Source organism: Pseudorca crassidens, chromosome 16 (assembly GCF_039906515.1).
Source record: "Pseudorca crassidens isolate mPseCra1 chromosome 16, mPseCra1.hap1, whole genome shotgun sequence".
In the NCBI taxonomy this organism is placed as follows: Eukaryota; Metazoa; Chordata; class Mammalia; order Artiodactyla; family Delphinidae; genus Pseudorca; species Pseudorca crassidens.
In genome coordinates, this window is record NC_090311.1 from 34,313,249 (window position 1) to 34,334,662 (window position 21,414).

The window sequence follows — 21,414 nt, forward strand, 5'->3', positions numbered from 1 at the left end:
TTTAGATATAATGCAAAGCAAAAATAAACACTTCTCTGATGGCCAAGTGTAAATATTACTAGAAACTCTTAATTATATGAAGAAAGTACCTGAATTCTTAAGTCTGTACTGGTTTTCAAGTAATGAAATAAGCCAACAATATATTTTATGACAGCAGTCAGGCAAGTAACCGCTTGGATTTACGATGAGTAACAGAGGGCCATGTGCTTAGAGGAAACAATGCAGACTATTCTTAGAAAGTAACTGATAGCTTAGAAAACATTAAAAATGTAAAATTCTCATTAAATTGAAGCCATGAAAAACTTTTTTAAATTTGGGGAAAATATATTTAATATATATTTAGTACCCTTTTTCAAACAAAAGGATGCTCAACATCACTAATCATTAGAGAAATGCAAATCAAAACTACAATGAGGTATCACCTCACACCAGTCAGAATGGCCATCATCAAAAAGTCTACAAACAATAAATGCTGGAGAGGGTGTGGAGAAAAGGGAACCCTCTGGCACTGTTGGTGGGAATGTAAATTGATACAGCCACTATGGAGAACAGTATGGAGGTTCCTTAAATAACTAAAAATAGAACTACCATATGACCCAGCAATCCCACCACTGGGCATATATATACCCAGAGAAAACCCTAATTCAAAAAGAGTCATGTACCACAATGTTCATTGAAGCTCTATTTACAACAGACAAGACATGGAAGCAACCTAAATGTCCATCAACAGATGAATGGATAAAGAAGATGTGGCACATATATTCAATGGAATATTACTCAGCATAAAGAGAAATGAAATTGAGTTATTTGTAATGAGGTGGTTGGACCTAGAGTCTGTCATACAGAGTGAAGTAAGTAAGAGAAAAACGAATAATGTATGCTAACACATATATGGAATCTTAAAAAAAAAAGGTTCTGAAGAACCTAGGGGCAGGACAGGAATAAAGATGCAGACGTAGAGAATGGACTTGAGGACACAGGGATGGGGAAGGGTAAGCTGGGACGAAGTGACAGAGTAGCATGGACGTATATACAGTACCAAATGTAAAATAGATAGCTAGTGGGAAGCACCGCATAGCACAGGGAGATCAGCGCGGTGCTTTGTGACCACCTAGAGGGGTGGGATAGGGAGGGTGTGACGGAGATGCAAGAGGGAGGGGATATGGGGATATATGTATATGTATAGCTGATTCACTTTGTGATACAGCAGAAACTAACGCATCATTGTAAAGCAATTACACTCCAATAAAAATGTTAAAAAAAAAAACCACAACAGCATTCTTTCTTGCTTTCCAATGGTTAGCCACCTCACTCATAAACAAATGGAAATTAAGACTCTGAGGTACCTTTTCTTACCTAACAGATTATACTGACAAACTAAAATGTTAGCCAATCTACTGGCAAAGCTGTAAGTAAACAGGCAAACTCATCCATTGCAGGTGCATATAAAATGGTATAGTACCTAATCCAGCAAAATTATATGTGCTATTCACCCCAATTTAGCAATCCCTTCTTGGTTCATATTTAATAAGTATTCTAAGCTAACAAACTCAAAAAAAAAAGAGAAAGAATTACAATGTCATTCTTCTGTACCATCTAATGAAATAATAGATCTAGAGGCAATGAATAAAAAAATTATCAATCTCTGCTAAAACCAGTAGGTGGAAACTGACAGGGAATTCTATTGGATGTATCAGGTTGATAACACCTGTATCCACTGATCAGTCTTATCATAAAAAACGATAACTATACATTTTTCCAGCTTTATTATTACTGACATATAACATATGTTTAAGGTGTAGAATGTGATAATTTGACAATATATATTGAGAAATGATCACAATAAGGTTAGTTAACACTTCAATCCTCTTACATAATTACCATCTTTGTGGTGCTAACACTTAAGATCTACTCTCTTAACCTTCATTTATATAATACAATGCTAATTATGGTCACCATATTGTACATTGATCTCTAGAACTGATTCATCTTTTAAATGGAAGTTTGTAGCCCTTGACCAACATTTCCCAATATTCTCCAACCCTCAGCCCCAAACATTCTACTATTTGAGTTTAGATATTTTAGAGTCCACATATAAGTGAGAACATACAGTATTTGTCTTTCGAGAACATACAGTATTTGTCTTTCTCTGACTTATTTCGCTTAGCACAATGCCCTTAAGATCTACCCATGTTCTTGCAAAAGGCAGGGTTTCCTTTTATTTTTTTTAAAAAAGGCTGAATATTCTGTATATATACACACATTTTCTTTATCCATTCATCCGTCGATGGACACTTAGGTTGTTTCTATGTCTTGGCTATTGTGATTAATGCTGCAGTGAACATGGGGGTGTAGGTATCTCTTCCAGACAGTGATTTCATTCCTTTGGATATCTACTCAGAAGTGGGATCGCTGGATCACATGATAGTTAAAAAACTTTTTTTGAGTAATCTCCATACAGTTTTTCATAGTGGCTGTACCAATTAACATCCCCACAAACAGTACACACAGTACCCTTTTCTCCACAGCCTTGTTAACACTCTTGCTGTCTATTGTCTTTTTGTTAATAGCTATTCTAACAGATGTGAGGTAACATCTCATTGTGGTTTTGATTTCCATTTCCCCAATGATTAGTGATGTTGAGCATCTTTTCATGCATCAGTTGACAATCTGTATGCCTTCTACAGAAAATTTTCTATTCAAGAGCTTAACCCATTTTTAAATCAGATTGTGTATGGTTTTTGTTCTTGGATATTGAGTTGTATAAATTCCTTATATTTTGGATATTAATCCCCTATCAGACAGATGATTTACAAGTATTTTCTCATTCCATAGGTTACCTTTTCATTTTGCTAATGGTTTCTTTTGCTGTGCAAAAGCTCTTTAGTTTGATATAGTCCAACTTATTTCTGCTTTTGTTGCTTGTGCTTTTGGTGTCATATCCAAAAAATCATTGCCAAGATCAATGTCAAGGAGACTTTCCTATGTTTTACTCTAGAATGTTTATAGTTTCTGGTCCTAAATTTAAATCTCTAATCCATTTTGAGTTAATTTTTGTGAGTGGAATAAGAAAGACAGGGGCCAATTTCAGTCTTTTGCATGTAACAATTCAATTTTCCCAACATCACTTATTGAAGAGACTTCCCTGAGTATTCTTGGCTCCCTTGTCAAATATTAGTTGAACATATATGTGTGGGTTCAATTCTGGGCTCTCAACTCTGTTCCATTGGCCTACGTGTCCTTTTACACTAGTACCATATTGCTTTGATTATTATAGCTTTGTAATAAAGTTTAAATCAGTAAATGTGATGCCACCTGCTTTGTTCTTCTTTCTCAGGATTGCTTTGGCTATTTGGGGTCTTTTATAGTTCCATACAATTTTAGGATTATTTTTCCTAATTCTGTAAAAAATGCCATTGGACTTCCAGGGATTACATTGAATATATAGATGGCTTTGGGTAGTATGGACATTTTAACAGTATTAATTCTGCCAATCCATGAATATGAGATACTTTTCATTTATTTGTGTCTTCTTTAATTTCTTGCATCAATGTGTTGAAATTTTGTTTTACTCCTAAGTATTTTATTGTTTTTGGTATTATAAATGGGATTATTTTATTTCTTTTTCAGATAGCTTAGTGTATATATAGAAACACAACTGATTTTTATGTTGATTTTGTATCCTGCAGCTTTACTGAATTTATTTATTAGTTCTAACAGGCTTTTGGTGGAGTCTTTAGGATTTTCTCTATATAAGATCATATCATCTCCAAGCAAAGACAATTTTACTTCTTTCTTTTGGATTCAGATGTCTTTTATTTCTTTTTCTTGACTAATTGCTCTGGGTAGGATGGGAGTGGTGAGAACAGACACCTCTGTCTTGTTCTTGATCTTAGTGGGTACACTGCGTATGATGTTAGCTGTGAGTCTGTCATATACAGCCTTTATTACGTTGAGGTACATCCTTCTATACCCAATTTGTTGAGAGTTTTTATCATGAAAGGATGTTGAATTCTGTCAAATGCTTTTCTGCATCCTGCAGATAATGAGATGCAGAGATAAGATTTTTATCTTTCATTCTATTAATGTGGTATATATCACACTGATTGATATGTAGATATTGAACCATCCTTGCATCCCAGGGATAAATCCCACTCGATCATGGTGTACAATGCTTTAATATGCTGTTGGATTTGTTTTGCTAATATTTTGTTGAGAATTTTTTCATCTATATTCATCAGGGATATTGGCTTGTAGTTTTCTTATAGTGTCCATATCTGGCTTTGGTATCGGGGTAATGCTGCCCTCATAAAATGTGTTTGGGAATGTTCCCTCTTCTTTAACTTTAAAGAGTCTGAGAAGGACTGGCATTAATTCTTCCTTAAGTGTTTGGCAGAATTCACCAGTGAAACCATCTGGTCCTGGGTTTTTCTTTGTTGGGAGCTTTATGATGTCCTTCGTTGTTATTGGTCTGTTCACATTTTTATTTCTTCATGATTCAGTCTTTGTAGGTTTTATGTTTCTAGGAATTTATCCTTTACTTCTAGGTTATGCAATTTGTTGGCATACAACTGCTCACAGTACTTTCTTAAGATCCTTTGTATTTCTGGGACTTCCCCGGTGGCGCAGTGGTTAAGAATCCACCTGCCAATGCAGGGGACACGGGTTCGACACGTGTTCGAGCCCTGGTCCGGGAAGATCCCACATGTTGCAGAGCAACTAAACCTGTGTGCCACAACTACTGAGCCTGTGCTCTAGAGCCCGCAAGCCACAACTACTGAGCCCATGTGCCACAGCTACTGAAGCCCGTGTGCCTAGAGCCCGTGCTCCGCAACAAGAGAAGCCACGGCAATAAGAAGCCTGTGCACTGAAACAAAGAGTAGCCCCTGCTTGCCGTGAATAGAGAAATCCCGCACGCAGCAACGAAGACTCAATGCAGCCAAAAAAAAAAAAAAAAAAAAAAAAAAGTACAGGGGAAAATATAGTATCAGAGGAAAAAGCATTTCAATCCAGAAGATGATCAACTAAAGGGGAAAAAAAAGAGAAAAAAGGACAAATAGAATGAATAGAATTTGACAGTAAAAACCCAACTATATGAGTATCACAATAAGTTTACACTTATTTACAAAAGAATTCAGAAGAACTGAAAATAAAAGGGTGAGAAAAGATAAGCAAATGTAACAACATCAAAAAAAAGCTGGTACGAAAGGGGGGAAAAGAGTAACTTTACAGTGAAAAAACCTGACAAACATAACCTTACTGAGATGATCAAGGTCAGTATCATGAGTGGTAAGTAATATTCATAGTATGTGCCTGTGATGTTTTGTGATGAAAATGGCACTTCATCTCTGTGGTCTTGTACCCCAAAACTCATAACCCCAGGAGATAATGGGAAAAACATCAGATAGATCCGAATTGTGAGACATTCTGTAAAACATCTAACCAGTATTCCTCAAAACCGTCAAGGTCAACAAAAACAAGGAAAGTGAGAAGCTGTTACAGCCAAGAGGAGCATTAAGGAGACATGACTAAATGTAATATAATATCCTGAACAGGATCCTGGAACAGAATAAGGACATTAGGGAAAAATTAAGAAAACCTGAGTAGAGTATGGACTTCAGTTAATAATAATATCAGTACTGGTACAACAACTATAACAAATGTACCATACTACATAAGGTATTAATAACAGAGGAAACTGGATATGGGATATTTGGGAACTCTCTGTACTATCTTTGAAATTTTTCTGTAAATTAAAAATTGTCCTAAAATAACAAATCTATTTTAAAAAAGCTGGTATAGCTATATTTTCATTCTACAGTTGGCCCTCCAAATCTTTGGGTTCTGCATCTGCATATTCAACCAACTGCAGAATGAAAATATCTAGGGGAAAAAAATTCCAGAAAGTTCCCCAAAGCAAAACTCAAAGTTGCTGCACACCAGCAACAACTTACCATTTACACTGTATTAGAATATTATGAGTAATCTAGAGATGATTTAAAGTGTATAGTAGGGGGACTTCCCTGGTGGCGCAGTGGTTAAGAATCCACCTGCCAACGCAGGGGACACAGTTTCGATCCCTGGTCCAGGAAGATCCCACATGCTGCGGAGCAACTAAGCCCATGTGCCACAACTACTGAAGCCTGCCCCCCTAGAGCCCATGTTCTGCAACAAGAGAAGCCACCGCAAGAAGGCTGCGCACCACAACGAAGAGTAGCCCCCGCTCGCCACAACTAGAGAAAGCCTGCGTGCAGCAATGAAGACCCAATGCGGCCAAAAATAAATAAATAAAATAAAATAAAGTATATAGTAGTATGTGCATAAATTATATGAAAATACTATGCCATTTTATATAAGGGAGTTGAGCATCCATGGATTTTGGTATCTGCAGAGGTCCTGGAACCAACCTCCTGCAGATACTGAGGGGCAACTGTATTCTATATTATCATGTCTATGTCTATATTATATAGAAGTTTAAGACACACAAAAAAAATTCTTATAGGTAAAATAGTCATTACTTAATGATAAAAAGTTGAAATCACCAGGATATTTTATTTCTAAACCTGAGGGATAAGTAAATGGATGACGGTTTATTAGTCATTATTCCTCATATGTAGTTATATATTCTTTCTCAACAAATGAAATTTCATAATAAAAGAAAAAAACCTTAGTGAACATTCTGCTGAGCTTTGATCAATGCTAAGGCAGCAGATATAATTAGTTCTGTATATTGATAGCAGCATGTTGGTAAAGGCAATGGAAAAGCAGGCACTCCAATACACTGTTGGGAAGATTAAACAGACATAATCTCTACAAAAGCCAATTTGGTGATGTCTACTAATGTTATAACTGCACATACCCTTTCACTTATAGCAATTCCACTCTAGTCATTTTGCACATGTGTAAAATTATTTTACACAGTTGTTTATGACAGCACTCTTTGTAGCAGTAAAAGATTACAAACAGCCTGTATGTCCATCATTAGGAGACTGGTTATATAACCACACATTTATGTAACAGAATACTATACAACTACAAAGAAAAAGAAAGCTCTTTATACACTAATATAAAATGGTATCTACCATATATTGCTAAGGAAAAAAAAGCAAGCATAGAACATGATGTATACTAGTCTAGAATATATTAACATATAAACTAATTGTGCTCAATATTCTGTTTGCCTCTCCAAATTTACTCCTCTTTCTCCACCCTGCTTTGTGCACTGGAAGGCTGACCAAACAAAACTGCACCCTCTAGGTAACCTTCCCCTCTAGCTTCTGATGTGCTTTGGCAATTTAAAATCCTGGCTCCTTACTTGCTAGAAACCCATGGAATTCCATTAAATAAATTTGCCAAGTCTGTTTCCTTACCTGTAGAATAAGGACGCTACCTATTGTGTAAAGCTTTTGAGAAGCTTAAAATAATATAGGCAAACTGACTGACATAGTGCCTGGCAAAGAGTCAGTGCCTGTTAGGAAGTGATAGCTACTGATATCACTGTTAATATTAAAAGAAAATATTATAAAATAAAATAGTAACAACTATTAATTTTATTTGCTAGATTTTATAGGAAAGGTTTCTCCCAGGAATCATTCCTCATCATCCCTAGTGAATATCTTTTCCTTCTAAGCTTTACACTGCACGTAACATTTGACAACCAGTTTTTGAGGGTAATTGTTAGTTATCTTGTCTCTACACAGAAGTTTGAATTAATGCTTAGTTGAGAACAAAAAAAGAAAAAACAAAGCTGTAATAAAATTTAACTTGAAAATAATCTAAGAATTTACATAAAGAGTGGAAGTGGCAACATTGATATCAGTTAAAATCAGCTTTAAGACAAAAAGTGTTACTAGAAACAAAGAAGAACATTTTATGATGGTAAAAGGGACAATCCATCAGAAAGACATAACAATTAGGAACATTTATGCACCTAACAACAGTCCAAAATAAACGAAGCAAAAATGGGCAGTACTGGAGAAACAGACAATTCAACAATAGCTGTAGACTTCAATAGCCCACTTTCAATGAAGAATAGGTGAAAGAACGACAAGGAAATAGAAGACTTCAAAATTCTATGAGTCAGCTAGATATTTATATCACATTCTACCACCACCACCACTACCAACAGAACACACATCTTCCCAAGTACACATGGAAAATTTGCAAGTATAAAGCTTGCTAGGCTATAAAACAAGCTTTAATCATTTAAAAGAACGGATAGCAAAGTATGTTCTTTGATCACAATGGAATGAAATTAGAAATCAATAAGAGAAGGGCATTTGGGAAATTTACAAATATGTGAAAATTAAACAACACACTCCTGAATAATCAACAGGTCAAAGTAGAAATCCAAGCAGAGCTTAGAAATTTATAGCTGTAAACTACTACATTAAAAAAGAAGAAAGATCAAGAGAATGAGAAGACAAGCCACAGACTGGGAAAAAATATTTGCAAACGATATACCTGATAAAGAACTGTTATCCAAAATACACAAAGAACATTTAAAACTCAACAATAAGAAAACTGATGTTAAAAACAGTCAAGGGCTTCCCTGGTGGCGCAGTGGTTGAGAGTCCGCCTACCGATGCAGGGGACACGGGTTCGTGCCCCGGTCCGGGAAATTCCCACATGCTGCAGAGCGGCTGGGCCTGTAAGCCATGGCCGCTGAGCCTGCGTGTCTGGAGCCTGTGCTCCGCAATGGGAGAGGCCAAAACAGTGACAGGCCCGCATACAGCAAAAAAAAAAAAACAATCAAAAGACTTAACAGACACCTCATCAAAGAAGACATAAGACTCTTTTTTCTTCCTTTTTTTTTTTAACATCTTTATTGGAGTATAACTGCTTTACAACAGTGTGTTAGTTTCTGCTTTATAACAAAGTGAATCAGTTATACATATACATATATCTGCATATCTCTTCCCTCTTGAGTCTCCCTCCCTCCCACCCTCCCTATCCCACCCATCTAGGTGGTCACAAAGCACCGAGCTGATTTCCCTGTGCTTTGCGGCTGCTTCCCACGAGCTATTTATTTTACATTTGGTAGTGTATATATATCCATGCCACTCTCTCACGTTGTCCCATCTCACCCTTCCCCCTCCCCGTATCCTCAAGTCCATTCTCTAGTAGGTCTGCGTCTTTATTCCCGTCTTGCCCCTAGGTTCTTCATGACCATTTTTTTGGTTGTTTTTTAGATTCCATTTTTTGGTTGTTTTTTAGATTCCATTCCATTTTTTAGATTCCATATATGTGTTAGCATACAATATTTGTTTTTCTCTTTCTGACTTACTTCACTCTGTATGACAGACTCTAGGTCCATCCACCTCACTACAAATAACTCAATTTCGTTTCTTTTTATGGCTGAGTAATATTCCATTGTATATATGTGCCACATCTTCTTTATCCATTCATCTGTTGATGGACACTTAGGTTGCTTCCATGTCCTGGCTATTGTAAATAGAGCTGCAATGAACACTGTGGTACATGACTCTTTGAATTTTGGTTTTCTCAGGGTATATGCCCAGTGGTGGGATTGCTGGGTCATATGGTAGTTCTATTTGTAGTTATTTAAGGAACCTCCATACTGTTCTCCATAGTGGCTGTATCAATTTACATTCCCACCAACAGTGCAAGAGTGTTCCCTTTTCTCCACACCCTCTCCAGCATTTCCTGTTCGTAGATTTTTTTAAAAAATTAATTAATTTAATTTTGGCTGTGTTGGGTCCTCATTGCTGCGTGCAGGCTTCTAGTTGCAGCGAGCAGGGGCTAGTCTTCATTGTGGTGCACAAGCTTCTCATTGCGGTGGCTTCTCTTGTTGTGGAGCGTGGGCTCTAGGCATGTGGTCTCAGTAGTTGTGGCACACAGGCTTAGTTGCTCTGCGTCATGTGGGATCTTCCCAGACCAGGGCTCGAACCCATGTCCCCTGCATTGGCAGACGGATTCTTAACCACTGCGCCACCAGGGAAACCCCGTTTGTAGATTTTTTATTTTTAACATCTTTATCGGAGTATAATTGCTTTATAATGGTGTGTTAGTTTCTGCTTTATAACAAAGTGAATCAGTTATACATATATGTATGTTCCCATATCTCTTCACTCTTGCGTCTCCCTCCCTCCCACCCTCCCTATCCCACCCCTCTAGGTGATCACAAAGCTCTGAGCTGATCTTCCTGTGCTATGTGGCTGCTTCCCACTAGCTACCTATTTTACATTTCGTAGTGTATATATGTCCATGCTACTCTCTCACTTTGTCACAGCTTACCCTTCCCCCTCCCCATATCCTCAAGTCCATTCTCTAGTAGGTCTGTGTCTTTATTTCTGTCTTGCCTCTAGGTTCTTCATGACCTTTTTTTCCCCTTAGATTCCATATATATGTGTTAGCATACGGTATTTGTTTTTCTCTTTCTGACTTACTTCACTCTGTATGACAGACTCTAGGTCCATCCACCTCACTACAAATAACTCAATTTCGTTTCTTTTTATGGCTGAGTAATATTCCATTGTATATATGTGCCACATCTTCTTTATCCATTCATCTGTTGATGGACACTTAGGTTGCTTCCATGTCTTGGCTGTTGTAAATAGAGCTTCAATGAACATTGTGGTACATGACTCTTTTTGAATTAGGGTTTTCTCTGGGTATATATATGCCCAGTAGTGGGATTGCTGGGTCATATGGTAGTTCTATTTTTAGTTATTTAAGGAACCTCCATACTGTTCTCCATAGTGGCTGTATCAATTTACATTCCCACCAACAGTGCCAGAGGGTTCCCTTTTCTCCACACCCTCTCCAGCATTTATTGTTTGTAGACTTTTTGATGATGGCCATTCTGACCGGTGTGAGGTGATACCTCATTGTAGTTTTGATTTGCATTTCTCTAACGATTAATTATGTTGAGCATTCTTTCATGTGTCTGTTGGCATTCTGTATATCTTTGGAGAAATGTCTATTTAGGTCTTCTGCCGTTTTTGGATTGGGTTGTTTGTTTTTTTGTTACTGAGCTGCATGTGCTGCTTGTAAATTTTGGAGATTAATCCTTTGTCAGTTGCTTCATTTGCAAATGTTTTCTCCCATTCTGAGGGTTGTCTTTTGGTCTTGTTTATGGTTTCCTTTGCTGTGCAAAAGCTTTGAAGTTTCATTAGGTCCCATTTATTTTTGTATTTATTTCCATTTCTCTAGGAGGTGGGTCAAAAAGGATCTTGCTGTGATTTATGTCACAGAGTGTTCTGCCTATGTTTTCCTCTAAGAGTTTGATAGTTTCTGGCCTTACATTTCGGTCTTTAATCCATTTTGAGTTTATTTTTGTGTATGGTGTTAGGGAGTGTTCTAATCTCATACTATTACATGTACCTGTCCAGTTTTCCCAGCACCACTTATGGAAGAGGCTGTCTTTTCTCCACTGTATATTCTTGCCTCCTTTATCAAAGATAAGGTGACCATATGTGCGTGGGTTCATCTCTGGGCTTTCTATCCTGTTCCATTGATCTATCTTTCTGTTTTTGTGCCAGTACCATACTGTCTTGATTACTGCAGCTTTGTAGTATAGTCTGAAGTCAGGGAGCCTGACTCCTCCAGCTCTGTTTTTCTTTCTTAAGATTGCTTTGGCTATTCGGGGTCTTTTTTGTTTCCATACAAATTGTGAAATTTTTTGTTCCAGTTCTGTGAAAAATGCCAGTGGTAGTTTGATAGGGATTGCATTGAATCTGTAGATTGCTTTGGGTAGTAGAGTCATTTTCACAATGTTGATTCTTCCAATCCAAGAACATGGTATATCTCTCCATCTATTTGTATCATTTTTAATTTCTTTCATCAGTGTCTTGGTATTTTCTCCATACAGGTCTTTTGTCTCCTTAGGCAGGTTTATTCCTAGATATTTTATTCTTTTTGTTGCAGTGGTAAATGGGAGTGTTTTCTTAATTTCATTTGCAGATTTTTTATCATTAGTGTATAGGAATGCCAGAGATTTCTGTGCATTAATTCTGTATCCTGCTACTTTACCAAATTCATTGATTAGCTCTAGTAGTTTTCTGGTAGCATCTTTAGGATTCTCTATGTATAGTATCATGTCATCTGCAAACAGTGACAGCTTTACTTCTTCTTTTCCGATTTGGATTCCTTTTATTTCTTTTTCTTCTCTGATTGCTGTGGCTAAAAGTTCCAAAACTATGATAAGAGTGGTGAAAGTGGGCAGCCTTGTCTTGTTCCTGATCTTAGTGGAAATGGTTTCAGTTTTTCACCATTGAGAATGATGTTGGCTGTGGGTTTGTCATATATGGCCTTTATTACGTTGAGGAAAGTTCCCTCTATGCCTATTTTCTGCAGGGTTTTTTATCATAAATGGGTATTGAATTTTGTTGAAAGCTTTCTCTGCATCTATTGAGATGATCATATGGTTTTTCTCCTTCAGTTTGTTAATATGGTGTATCACATTGATTGATTTGCGTATATTGAAGAATCCTTGCATTCCTGGGTGTTCGTAGATTTTTTGATGATGGCCATTCTGACAGGTGTGAGAAGGACATAAGACTCAATAAGCACATGAAAAGACACTCAACATCTATGTCATTAGGGAATAGCAAATTAAAACTGGTGGCGCAGTGGTTAAGAATCCACCTGCCAAGGCAGGGGACACGGGTTCGAGCCCTGGTCTGGGAAGATCCCACATGCCACAGAGCAACTAAGCACGTCTGCCACAACTACTGAGCCTGAGCTGTAAAGCCTGTGAGCCACAACTACTGAGACCGCATGCCACAACTACTGAAGCCCTCGCACTGCAATGAAGAGTAGCCCCCGCTTGCCGCAACTAGAGAAAACACACGTGCAGCAACAAAGACCCAATGCAGCCAAAAATTAATAAATAAATTTATTAAAAAAAAAAACCAATGAGATATAAATGGCTAAATCCAAAACACTGACAAAAGCAAGTGCTGCAAGGATACAGAGCAACAGGAACTTATTGTTGGTAAGAATGCAAAATGTACAGCCACTCTGAAAGACAATTTGGTAGTTTCTTACAAAACTAAACATACTCTTACCATATGATCCAGCAATTACGCTCCTTGTTATTTACCTAAATAAGTTGAAAATATATGTCCGCACAAAAACTTGCACACAGATGTGTACTGCAGCTTTATTTGTAATTGCCAAAACCTGGAAGCAACAAGATGTCCTTCAGTAGGCGAATGGATAAATAAGCTGTGGTATGTCCAGACAATGGGATATGATTCAGTATTAACAAGAAATGAACTATCAAGCCATGAAAGACACGGAGAAACTTTAAATATATTTACTAAGTGAAGGAAACCAATCTGAAAAGGCTACATACTGTATGATTCCAGCTATATGACATTCTGAAAAAGGCAAGACTATGAAGACAGTAAAAAGATCATTGGTTGCCAGGGTTTAGGGAGGAGGATGGGATGACTAGGAGGATATATTCACAATATATTCCCTATTGACAATTAAGAACACACACTTGCCACCATCCTTCCATTCTGGCTGCCACTAAGTACCAGAAAAGATGCAGACTTTGGCCAGCTAGCCAGACAGACTGAGTCTAAATCCATATGAAAACTTTTTTTTTTTGCGGTACGCGGGCCTCTCACTGTTGTGGCCTCTCCTGTTGTGGAGCACAGGCTCCGGACACGTAGGCTCAGCGGCCATGGCTCACGGGCCCAGCCGCTCCGCGGCATGTGGGATCTTCCCGGACCGGGGCACGTACCCGTGTCCCCTGCATCGACAGGTGGACTCTCAACCACTGCGCCACCAGGGAAGCCCAAAGTATAATACATTTTTAAACAGGGACTGAAACATTATATAACAGGGATAAGAAGCCACTGAAGCATTCATATAATTTTCAACCACTCTAGTAAACCAATCAATACCTGCATTATGAATTTTGTCACTGAAAGCCAAGATTAAAAACTGTGAAGGAACTTTAAGTTATTTTAACAAAAACAGGTATAACTATGGTCAGCTGCAAAATTAATGATAAATATGCTCAGAAAGAAAACAATTTACTGGTATGTTTCTGTATCAGATGACACTACTGGACATTAATTACATAATGTTAGGTGTGGTATTCAGTGAGTAAAAACAGTTACTTTCACAGATGTTGCTCTTAAATATTTTGTTTCATGGCTACAAGAAACCACTAGTATTCAGAATATGAATCAACTCTTGGTATGTACATAATATGTAAATTATGAAATACAAACAGTTCTGATTATCAATGAAAATATGCTTTAGAGAAGGGATTTTCCTTTAACCAACAATTATCTTTGAACTTTGACTTGAAAATGTACACTAGGATCAATATGGCCAAAAGCACTAGTCATGTGTGTAGCAAGAAAGAGTATAGCACCTGAAAGTCAATTCACACATGGCTTCATTTACAGACAACACCTGACATTGGACAGTAAGTCTTCTACTGAGTCTGTTAAAGATTGCATGGAAAATTGTGAATATAATATTCAAACTGCAGTCCCTGAGCAGGTATCTTCAGAATGTTATGTCAGGAAAAAAGAAGCAAATACAACACTCTGCTTTCCTATCTTGTCAGGAAGAAAGATGCTAACAAAAACTATTTAAATGAAGTATGTACATTTTTTTCCCCATGACACCAGTAAGGTCAGTAAAAAATGTCTATGATTATCTGTGGCTTACTCAAGTGGCAGATCTCTGTGATATTCAGTATTGTGAATAGCGTGAACCTATCACATGAGGGTGAAATAACAATTCTTAATGATAAAATATGAAGACCAAATCATGATACACATAGCTTAAGCGAAGAGTTTGACTTTTCCAACATGTAGCCATTTTCTTTCCTTGTTGTAGAATGAAATCAGTGTCTTATTATTAGTATACTTAAAAAATGTATTCAATTACCACACTAGACCTAAAAACATGTTTCCTAGAACTGAAATACAACCAGAAGGACAGATTTATCCACTGCTATCTTCCAAACTGCAATATTCAACTTCATTGCTGAGTGCCACACATTTGTCCACTCAGTGCTTCATCAGATATTGTAGGTAGTTTTCAGTGAGAATTCTTGCAATAATTTTTGTACCCATCCATTTGAATATCTAAAACATCTAAAAGAATCATCCTATACTTGCTGCTATTCCCAACAACCTATAGTTGAAAAGTGGGATTATCTGATTTAGCAGAACTAAGAAGTAGGAAAAGAAACAGTTAAACACTACTGAGTGCGTGTGCCGCAGCTACTGAAGCCCTCACGCCTAGAGCCCGTGCTCCACAACAAGAGAAGCCACCACAATGAGAAGCCTGCTCGCCGCAACTAGAGAAAGCCCGCGCGCATCAACAAAGACCCAACACAGGCAAAAATAAATAAATAAATTAAAAACAACAACAAAAACAAAAAAGATCTGTCAGTGTGGTCCACAAATTCTAAATGTCTGAGAAATGCTACTTTCTCTACTACACTATTTTTCTTTCATAGAAAGCTATCACTTCTTCCTATGCATTATGTTAGAGAAATATAGACAGGTATGGAAATTCTGTTTGCCTTTATTATTAATCTTCTCACATTAGAAAAGCACTTCATCATCTGCACTTATGTTGCCTTATTTTTTTAAAGAAAGGTCTGATTTCAATATGTATAGCACCTAGAAAAAAATAATCTAATAATTATTTCCAGTTTCTCCTTGAACTCTATTCCTCCACAAAGTCATTTTTTCCTCGACCTTCCCAAAACCCAAACTGCTTTCATATACCTCTTGATTATAGACAAGTGTCATATTAAAAATGTTGAACAACTGGCATGGCATAAACACCAAACAAAGAGAATGACACCAGTTCATAATCACATGGATGTAATGGAACATGCTAACTAAATATCAGCCTTAGTTATAGCTTCCTTTAAGCAATCTGCTACACTTGTTTCAACACTAGCCTCATTCTCAAAGACCATTGGTTATTCCTTGCCTGCCAATTCACAGAAAAAGGAAAGTAGTTTTCATGAAAAACAGACATATAAATTGGATTCCAAACACTGTCTTTTATTAAATATTTAATTTCCCTTTAATTCCTTAATAGAAGAATTAATAAAAATAAGTATTAGAAAGAACACACTATTGTTTTCTTTCCCCCACACCAATGGTTTCCAGAGAATGAGGCTCTCTAGTCAGCCTTTTATTATAGTTTTGTTAACTTGATTTTACCCACACAATTAGATATCCAAGTTCTTTATCCACTCAACCAAATGAAAACATTGAATACACAGACAAATGGATAGATCTGGGGATATATTAAGGATAATGTAAACTGTTAGCAAAACAAATATCTGACATTTAGAGAGAAAACAACAGAAATGGAATAGAGAAATTCACAAAAAAGCAAAGACATGAGTCACTTAAAAATAAACCTAGGATCATAGAGTCATATATTATAACATTATATATATATATATCTGTGTTGGTTTTAAGGGTCTTCTTACCCAACTTTGGAAAAACTATTAAGTATTCAGCATTGCACTGGGGACATGCCACTCTGGCTGTACTGTTTCCTCTTTGTTTTTCATCCACCCAGCGCTGCAGACAAGCCTGGTGAACCCATTTTGTAGATCCTCTGCATCTGCATGGTCTCACCCATTCAGCTGTTCTATCATCTTCATCAGTGGCAAAACACACCCAGCAACTTCTGTAAATTAAAAGAGAAAATAATGACATTATCATTAACACCCCAGCCTCCTCTTCACTGCAGCTCTCACTTAATGGGATTAGCCTACTATGTTATATTATAGGAACTTTTAATTCTATACTAAAAGACTGAGGAGAAAAACAACCAACACATTTCCAGTAGGGTAGTTTCTTCTTTTTCTGTTTTTCCTTGTATTCTTCTGCAGAATCTTGTGTTTTCTGAATTTTGTTTTTATGTAACTTCCTCCATCTTTCTAGTAAATTAAGGTTTTTTTAAAAAATTAATTTATTTATTTTTGGCTGCACTGGTCTTTGTTTCTGCATGTGGGCTTTCTCTAGTTGCGGTGAGCGGGGCTACTCTTCATTGCGGTGCATGGGCTTCTCACTGCAGTGGCTTCTCTTGTTGCAAAGCATGGGCTCTAGGTGTGCGGGCTTCAGTAGTTGTGGCTCGTGGGCTCTAGAGCACAGGCTCAGTAGTTGTAGCGCATAGGCTTTAGTTGCTCCATGGCATGTGGGATCTTCCTGGACCAGGGCTTGAACCCATGTCCCCTGAATTGGCAGGCAGATTCTTAACCACTGCGCCACCAAGGAAGTCCATCTTTCTTGTAATTCTTCATCTTCTCTAATGAACCAGAACGCAAAGAGACAATCCTCAAGCTGCTTTTATAAGACCTAATAATTCTTCGAGGAGTGATAAATATAGGAATATGTGAAATTCAGTGTATCTGCCATTTCAACAACATTAACCTCTTAACCTCTTGAACTTGTAAAACTAAAGCATTACATAAATGATTTCACATATGGTCTCATTCAGTTTTCAACTGAGACAGGAAAAAACCCCACTCATTTCTCTTTCTGGTAAAGTATGACTCTAAGAGAGAAAGATGATTAAATTAAAAAGCACAAAGGAAAGAAGAGATGAAGATATCAGGATAAATTGTTTTAGGATAGTGATATGATAAATTTGGGCCAAAGGGCTTCCCTGGTGGCGCAGTGGTTGAGAGTCTGCCTGCTGATGCAGGGGACACGGGCTCGTGCCCCGGTCCGGGATGATCCCACATGCTGCTGGGCCCGTGAGCCATGGCCGCTGAGCCTGCGCGGCCGGAGCCTATGCTCCACGGTGGGAGGGGCCACAGCAGTGAGAGGCCCGCGTACTGCAAAAAAAAAAAAAAAAAAAAATTTGGGCCTACATGTTTCCATTATAGGTATGATTGGTTTTCCTTTTTTGTGGGAATTAAATTATATTTATTATATTCAAAATCTAAAAGTCAAGTCTGGGATGCTTATATTTTAAAAAATTCTATTGAGATGGTTAATTTTTAAACACTTCCCCATTTTGCTTTTGAGGATACTTCATGAACTCTAATTTGTTCTTGTGGAATTAGGTTGCAATTCCTTATTTTTTTCCTGTCAATTAACACAAGTTTTGACACCGATTTCCATTAGGGCAATACAATTTAACTCAATGACACCATTCACTCGCCTTTACTACCTTAAAGTTTGACTGCACAATAGGAAACTGCTAATTAAAGCTTGTCACTTACTGTGCACATTTCACTTAATTAGATAAGTGGCTCTGTCAGAACTTAACTATGCTCAGTGGGAAAGACTATATAGTCAGGTACTATATACCGGTGAGGTCTCCAGTCTGTAGAACAATATGAATTTTAATTGTGTGCTCCAATTAAAAACTTCGCAATTAGAATAGGGAAAAAAAAACTGAAGTGAATACGTGGCAACAATATCCAAAATTGTGCTTTTACTCAGCTTTCAAATTCAGTCAGATTCCATTTGACCTACCTAGGTAAAAACGAGGTAGGGAGCATTTGTTTGAGCACGCCTGACTCTCTGACCCACCTCAGCCAAGCTGTCTGGGCCCTCGTGCTATCTTACGGTTATCCAGAAATGCCTCCTCCTCCACCTCTTTATTCTTTAAAATTTTATTGTGGTAAAATATACATAACATAAAATTTACTACTTTAACCATTTTTAAGATTGCAATTCAGTAGCACTAAGTCATTCACACTGGCAACCATCATCAATATCCATGATTTGAGTGGGTTTCAACCTAGTTTTTTTCATAAAATTTCAATTGACAAGTATACAGCAAATAAACCAGTTATTTGAGGTGTTAGTATATGTTTTCCCCATTTAACCAAGGTAATTTTGTAAATATAATTGTATACCTCTGGGAAATGAAAACCATATTCTGGTAACAAAATATAGGCAGAATATCTAGAAACTAGATTTCTAGGTTCTTGTAAGTTTTTCATATCAACAATGGAACATATATGTAGCTAAGTACATCTAGACCAGCATAATTAATCAGTATTAAGGTGAACTGAATCTTAAATTAAGCCAATTTCCAGTCATCAGGAAAAAACAAAATAAAATGTAAAGAACCTTAATACTAAGTTGAACCAAATGAAATTGCCTATATTTATCTGTTTTTAATTTACATAAATGGCAGCTTCATATACCAATATAATGGGAATATTTGTATAGCTATAATCCCCATAAATTCCGGATAAGTTTATTTTTCCCCAACATTTAATAGGAAAAATTTCAAACTTTCGAAAAAAGTTGAAAAACTGGTGAACATCCATATTCTTAACACCTAGATTCTACAATTCTTATCATTTTGCTACATATGTACTTTACTACATATTCTTTCATCAATCTTATTTTTTGATGCATTTCAAAGTTTCAGACATTAGTGTACTTCGCCCTTAAATAAACACTTCCACAGTTTTACTTTTTAGAAGGTACTCAACTAACATTTAAAAGAGGCACTTTCCGGATTTTTTTTCTAATTTCACAACTATGGTAGATAAGATAGCTGAACGATGATTTACAGTGAAAACTTATTAGGTGTTAAACCTAATTGGAAGTGTTAATACCCATAACCTTGTTTTTATTGTTTGATTCATAGTGACAGTGAGTATACAGCTTACAAATTTGGATTTTGAAGCTAATGCTCATTAGAGATTAACTGAAATTATCCTATAGATATTTAAAAAAAAACTTATTGATAATAATACTCTCAGAAAGTCTGATATTCAACATCTACCAACGTACCACATCCATTTTCTATTTATTCTAATCGCTAAACAGTACATCTGATAATGGTCATCTGAGATCAAATAGTATTGCCCACAATACGTAAGCTTCTGATAACACCACCAAATTACTTCACCTAAAAATTATAATTTAGATACAAGTAAATGTTATATAAAATGAAAACTTCTAACTTAATAGTACAAAACAAACAAGCAACTGAAAATTATAGAAATTGCCAGCAACATTTACTGAGCATTCACTGATTCCATGTGGTTGCACAAACAAAATAAATGGAAGATTGTACCTATCTAGAAAATCCTATAATTTAATTGGGGCTACATCCAGTAGATACAAGAGATTTAAGGTTCCAGTGAAATTACCATAGGTACATCCATTTTAAGAAGGAAGGATCAATTTGGATAGATCAGGAAAGGTTTCAGGGAGGAGTGATAGCAGAAATTAGCAGGGGCAAGTGATTTTATTGCAGGGATTGTCAAAACAAAGGTCTCAGGATCAGTAGTTCAGGATCACTAGGGAACTTGCAAATTCTCTGGCTCTACTCCAGATCTAGTAAATAAGAAACTCTAGAGGAAGAGGGCCTACAAATCTGTGATTTAACAAGCTCTCAAGGTGATCCCAATATTCAATAAAGTTTGGGAACTGCTGGTGTAGAAAAATGGCAGGTAAAAAAAAGCAAACATATTGGAGAAAGCAGACTGTGTGAAAGGGATAATTACTGGATTTACTTAAGGTAGAAATAATTGCTTCTGATGACTAAATATTTTTAATATAAATAACAGTACAGAAAATGTTAGGTTCTAAAGAATTTATTAACTGATTTACTACCTTACTAGGTATATGAGTTTAATCTACATAATATGGAAAGAATATTAGTCTGTGAAATAAGGGCCAGGTACATGGGAAATTAAAGCATATAAAAATGTTCACATAAATGTTTTTAGGCAGACAGCCTGTAAGACAGTTATTAGTCTTCAGGGCTGGAAATGAGGGGAGGGAACAAAGTTTGTATAGGAATCTTCTCTTCCCTCATTTAAAAAAAAAACTTCTAATAGGCTGACCAGGAATATCACCTAAGAAGGTCTTAAAATTATGCCTTCCCCCTTTGCTTCCCCATACCCTACTCCCTCCTTGATGCAATCTATTTCAGCTATTTATTCCCCAATTCCCCACCTCCTTCCATTTAAGGAGAAAAGAGGTTGTTTGAAAATGATGGGTTTAGAGTTTCTCAAGATCTTAGAATAGAGGAGAGAGCAGAAGCTTGTGGTTTAATGTACAGCACAATTTCTCTTTTTTAGGGACAAAAAGTATACCATACTTTTAAAGGAAAACCACTCTTCTCTCCAACATCAGCCATGTATGTGGTTTATTTAGGCAGTTAGTCCCACATCCCCAGCTCCAGGAAGAGTAATCCCTAGATTGGTTTAAGGGAGTATCCCATGTCCTAGATTACAGTTATTGGGAGGCTGGGCCCATAAAGCTAGTTTCACTAGAGTGAACTTCAGAATTTTTGCTGGGAAAGTTGGTACAAAGACTTTCTTTTCCACTGAGCCTGAAGGCAGGAAAAGTGTGAACCTAAATGAGGGTGTGAGGCTCTGCTGCCAGGAGAGCCACAATGTGGAGCCTAAAGAACCCAGAGGAAGCTGAAAGATACTGATGACTTCGTTTGAGACATGGA

At 36.9% G+C, this 21,414-nt stretch overlaps 1 protein-coding gene across 1 annotated transcript in view; it reads right to left on the reverse strand.

The window, feature by feature from the left end:
* MARCHF5 (membrane associated ring-CH-type finger 5) overlaps positions 1 to 21,414 on the reverse strand; it is a 54,596-nt gene that overhangs the window by 19,849 nt on the left and 13,333 nt on the right. The window contains exon 2 of the mRNA XM_067710011.1: positions 16,457 to 16,659. Within this exon, the coding sequence (XP_067566112.1) occupies positions 16,457 to 16,659 (203 nt within the window). The remainder of the gene's footprint in view (positions 1 to 16,456; positions 16,660 to 21,414) is intronic.